The sequence below is a fragment of the Salmo trutta genome, chromosome 16, assembly GCF_901001165.1.
Source record: "Salmo trutta chromosome 16, fSalTru1.1, whole genome shotgun sequence".
Lineage (NCBI taxonomy): Eukaryota > Metazoa > Chordata > Actinopteri > Salmoniformes > Salmonidae > Salmo > Salmo trutta.
In genome coordinates, this window is record NC_042972.1 from 32,981,710 (window position 1) to 32,987,335 (window position 5,626).

The window sequence follows — 5,626 nt, forward strand, 5'->3', positions numbered from 1 at the left end:
CATGGAGGACATTTTGAGTTGCACTATTACTTTAGGACATGCGAGTTGAGAAATCTTTCAAAAGTTCTGCTTTTATTGTTTGCAGAAGTTCCACATGTTGTGTAAATGAAATGTTCTATGTGTTAAAGGATAATATCCTATGTTTCCAAATAAAAGGTACTATGAAGTAATGAGGAGACTTAGATTTGTATTTGCTTCACTGTCCAAATTCATATGTATTTCAAATATCACTTATAATGTACCAAAGTTGTCAATGTTGTATTTGGTCCCATATTGTTAACACACAATGACTACATCAAGCTTGTGACTACAAACTCGTTGGATCCATTTTCAGTTTGTTTTGGTTCTGTTTTCCCCAATATAAACTGAATGGAGTAATTTCTAAATCAATCCTGATGATGCCATGATTAGGACAAATTTGTAATCAATCACCTCTCACCATTACCAATGATGGGGGAGATTTTGGGGGTGTATGATCTTTGTCCATTTGTAACTTTCTGTTACGGGAATTAAGTTATTAATGTTCTTAAACCGAACTTTAATTTAACTACTCAGTTTGTATACCAGAAGGTGTAAGGTTCCGGTTGAAAGAAACAGACTGAGACCCAGCTAACAATGGTCAGAACGTTTATTTACGAGAGCTCTAAAATCCATACAATGCACAAAGCCTTTTATATTACCACACACACCCAAATGAACTCGCATCAGTAGAGAACTCCACCCCGCTTTAGGCGGCTGTATTTTTCCACAGTACACAGACATTCATTATCAAACCTTGCAACCTGTCTTCTAATCTCCTGCCAGCTAAGCCATTCTCAGGCCGTTGTTTCTCTCCCTAACTTAGGGAGGCCTCTTCTGCTGTTCCTTTTCCAAGGTCGTCTTATCAACTCTACCCTGCTCATTTTGAAGTAGTAACAGTGTCCTAGTCTTAAAAATCTACTCACACACAGCATTGGATTCTAGTCTTTAACACCTTAATATAGCCTTATAATTTTTAATACATTTCAACAGGTTATATGGTTTCTGAGTGAAATCATTTAGTCAAACCTTTAATCATATAATTTTCATTACACTTTCTCTCATCATTCACTATTTATTCATGATCTATAATCATGGTAGTGTCCACATTCATGTAGAAATGTTCACAAACATATTATAGTATTACAATAAAAGTGACACCAAAAATATCATTCACCATTCACTTCCTATTGGACAAAACATAATTCGTAACACAACCAAAATAAGCTGTAAATGCATCCAACAAGCTTGACGTAATCATTGTGTGCAAGGAATATGGGACCAAATACTAAACTTATGACTATTTAAATACACTAAGTGAAATGTGTCCAAATACTTGACATCTTCAAATGGGGGGACTAGATATATAAAGTGCTTTCATTTCTAAACGTTAAATCAGATAAGAATGAAAATACCCTCAAATAAAAAGGTAACAGTCTGTGCTGTCACTTTTTATGAAACATTTGATCTCAAATCCAAAATGCTGGAGTATAGAGCCAGATTAAAACATTTATTGTTACTTTCCAAATACACATGTACAGTAGGGGAGTGTAAATGAACAGACAAAAGTACAATGGCACAGACAATAAATAAACACAAGACGTAAAGGAGGCTATAGTTCTTTGCATAACTAACACCCCCCGGGTTTTGATACACTATCTCCCTATTGGTAGCTTCTGGCTTCCTGCTGGAATAAAATAGATTTCCTGATGAGTTTTGACCACATTATATGGCCACATTAAAGAGGTGAACTTTTAAGCTCTGAAAGCTGTTTCATGTATGGGGACAAAGGCTTAACAGTAAGTGTACATTGGTGTTTGTAACTGGGGGAAAAAAACTAGCATAATCTTAGCCCAAAATAAATGAGCCCTTTCCAAAAATCACAGAATAGCATATTTTCTCCTTGCTAGGTGACAGTAAATGTGATATTCAGAAAGGAGGAGAGGAAGTTATACAGGAGGAAGTAGCTCCATCCATACCAGTGTGGGCTGATAAAAGTGAGTGATAATTACCAATGTGTGGTTGTCTTATGTAGCTTAATTGATGGCACTGACTAAAGTCAGTCTGAATAACTGCATCTGCTAAACAACCAACATGTATAGGTCACCGTGTCCAGAGGTGTGTGAAGAGTGTGGCGGCCCTGACCAGAAGAGCCCGGTAGGCCTGTCCGAACTGGCGGTTCATGACAGCGTAGAGTACAGGGTTAATACAGCTGTTGAGCCAGGTGAGGTTGGCACAGAACATGTGGAGCATCTGAGGTGCACGGTTCTGCTTATCAGCAATGTTCAGCAGCAGGAACGGGGCAAAACACCCCACGAAACACAGGAAGACAGTGAAACACATCCGGGTCACACGTCTAAACTCAACATTGTCCCCTGAAGAGATGGTGGAGGAGGAGGGGGCAGTGATGGGGGCAGGAGTGGCCGAGCGGGGCACAGGGTTGAGGGCAGGGGGGAGCTCCTGTCCCCCTGCTATGTGAGCTGAATGCGAAGTTAAAGCAGAGCCCAAGGTTGAGTGGGAGGACTGGGCTTTCCCAGGGTGCACCTTCACCTCTACACCCTTGCATTGGGCTAGTTCTGCCTGGCTGCTCAATTCACAGCTCTGGGTGGTGGCCACCCCACTCCCGACTCCACTATCCCCCTCCGTCCCTTGTTCTGATGAGTTCGGCTTCTTTCGTGACGAGCGTCGACTAAACCGGTAGCGGACCAGCGCCTGTGCCGCCAACCTGACTCGCCTGTAAATGAGCAGGTAGAAAATCCCCACGCAGCCCAGGCCGATAAAGAAGTAGAAGAATAGCAGCACAGTGGTGTAAGGGCGCCCCCTGGTGCGGTGGAAGCTGCAGGTGCACACCTGTGGGGCGAATACATAAACGGGCCAGAGTGGGCCGAAGCTGGCCAGGCCCAGGGCCCAGGTGGAGGGCAGGAGGATGGCCAGGCCTCGACCAGAAAACACCCGCTCAAACACATCCCGCTTTGTCACCAGCAGGTAACGGCTGGCAGCGATCAGACACAGGGTGATGATAGAGACAGAGTTGGAGAGAAAGAGGAGGAGGCCGAAGACGCTGCACCAGAGAGGTCCGCCCCTCCAGCGGAGGTGTAGGTAGGAGTCGACGGAGACAGGCTGCAGCAGGGTGCAGTACAACAGGTCCGCCAGGGCCAGGTTCACAATCAGCACGTTGAAACGTGTCCGCAGCCGGGTGTCCGTGGCGAAGGCAAGAATGGTAAGCATGTTCCCCACCGTTCCAACTATGGTTACTACCGAACCCCACAGCACGCCGAAGTAGCGGTAGGCCTCCACTGAGGGGTGGTGGCAGGAGAAGGTGTCATTCTGCACGTCACCTGTGACGTTCTCCAGCATCCTGGGAAGAGAGAGGTATCAACTTTATTATTCCCCAGGCCAGGGGGAAGTTGGATTGGAAACACAATGATATAAATCATAAAGTTGATTCAACATCAGATACACATAAGAAATGTATTGCACATCACATCATTTACACATTATACACAGAGAGAGAAGAGAAATTCCAAAATGATCAGCTGTCAGTCAAATAGTGGCAGGCTGTTGATGAGTGGGGACGAAGTCAGAGGGGTGCTGTAGGTGCAGGGTTCCTAGACCACTTCCTGCTTGTTGAAAAAATGTGGTGAACCATTAATTGTTCTCTGTCATGTTGGGGTGTTCCACACATGTTCAGTAATGTCATGTTTCAGAACCAACCTTGACTTTGTCAGTAGCTGTTCTTGCTATTTCTGCTGCTCTTTTTCCCATTCAAATAATTGATGTGGTTTGGTGTTCTGTGCATATCAGATCACAGCCTTCCCAATAAGGCATGTACTGTAGTAGATACACTGCAGCTACTTCAGCATGACTACAGAGGCAATAACGTACATTATGTTTTGACTGACTAAATTCAACACCTTAATAATGTGTAAAAGAAACCGTATGTTATACATACAGTATCTAATTTACAAATTGATAAAATTGAGGGGTCACTCAATGGACAAGACACTTCAATGGACTATGGGAAATCCATTCTTTCTCACACTAGGATTGTATAGCAGACTTTACAAAATAATCCAATGCCTTTGATGGAATAACCATTCACTTTCAGTTAGTGTTCCTGGAAATGAACTGTTAAAACCATAATAAATACAAATGTAGATGTCAGACAGTTCTGTCAGATGTCAACTGCTGTTCAGTAGAGTACAGGACAGTACATTCCTTTTGATAATAGTTCTCTCTTTGGGGTGAATAATTAACTCACATCACAGAAGTTGATCTGAAACACAAGAACATCAACTTCCACAGGTATCGTTAACACAGGAATATTACTATCGAACAGAGTATCACCACAAAGAACAGAATAAATCCTGAAGTTTATTTCTCACCTCAGTTCTAACGTTTTCTGTCAAGGAGTCTTTGTCTGTCTGTGTAGTATCTTCGTATTTGTGTTGTCCTGTGTGTCGTGGTTGTTCTGTTGTCTCAAAGTCTTTTTGCAGTTTATCTGTCACTTAACTGGTTCCTTCTCTTTTTCACTTCTTTTGAGCTTCCTCTGGTCTTCTCATTGGTAGACACCTGTGACCTCATCATATGTGATGCAATGTGTGTGTGTTTTCTGTTTCATGACGGATCTGTTTCTCAATTCTGGTCAATTCCGAGTTTTCACAGCACATAACTGTTATTTTTCTGATTTCTTCACAAAGCTCACTCTGCACTGCTAGTCAGACATAAGACATCAAAACTTAACAATCAGTATTCAAAAGCATTTCTATGAACATACACTGCACAGTATATAGCATCACCACCACAGTCATTTTGTAAATAATTTATTCATCTTCAGTTTGTTTATTCAACAATAAGGAAACTATTTTGCCAACATCGCTAAAACAGTCTATAATGATTCAATATTATCTCCGAAATAACATTTAATATATTTGTACACATTTATTTATTTATTGCAATGAACAAGAGTCGTTAGCAGGAGTGCTGTAAGTATTGCTACAATTTCTCAGTCCTTTACCCTTCTAATACTGTATGAGAAAAAAATTGTTTGGTGGCTTTACAGGGGCAACAGGCTCCAACCCAAGCCTGCTCATTTGTATGGGTTAGTGTGAGGTTGGGTATGAATGCACTACCGGTCAAAAGTTTTAGAACACCTACTCATTCAAGGGTTTTTCTTATTTTTTTTAAAACTATTTTCTACATTGTAGAATAATAGTGAAGACATCAAAACTATGAAATAGCACATATGGAATCATGTAGTAACCAAAAAAGTGTTATAATATATATATATAATATATAAAATATATTTTGATTTGTTTATATTTGAGATTCTTCAAATAGCCACCCTTTGCACACTCTTGGCATTCTCTCAACCAGCTTCATGAGGTAGTCACCTGGAATGCATTTCAATTAACAGGTGTGCCTTGTTAAAAGTTAATTTGTGGAATTTCTTTCCTTCTTAATACATTTGAGCCAATCAGTTGTGTTGTGACAAGGTAGGGGGGTATACAGAAGATAGCCCTATTTGGTAAAAGACCAAGTTCATATTATGGCAAGAACAGCTCAAATAAGCAAAGAGAAACGACAGTCCATCATTATTTTAAGACAA

The 5,626-nt window shown here is 41.1% G+C and overlaps 1 protein-coding gene across 1 annotated transcript; it reads right to left on the bottom strand.

Moving 5' to 3' along the window:
• Nucleotides 1-610: 610 nt before the first annotated feature.
• Nucleotides 611-5,200, bottom strand: gpr84 (G protein-coupled receptor 84). The gene is made up of 2 exons (XM_029694021.1): nucleotides 4,404-5,200; nucleotides 611-3,376 (listed from the first exon to the last, which is right to left on the bottom strand). Exon 2 carries the CDS (start codon nucleotides 3,373-3,375, stop codon nucleotides 2,122-2,124), a length of 1,254 nt encoding a protein of 417 aa, XP_029549881.1. The 5' UTR covers nucleotide 3,376; nucleotides 4,404-5,200; the 3' UTR covers nucleotides 611-2,121.
• Between the last annotated feature and the right edge of the window lie 426 nt (nucleotides 5,201-5,626).

Bases quoted from the DNA above. Each gene is read 5' to 3' on its own strand.
- gpr84 (XM_029694021.1), bottom strand. From the start codon at position 3,375: ATGCTGGAGAACGTCACAGGTGACGTGCAGAATGACACCTTCTCCTGC.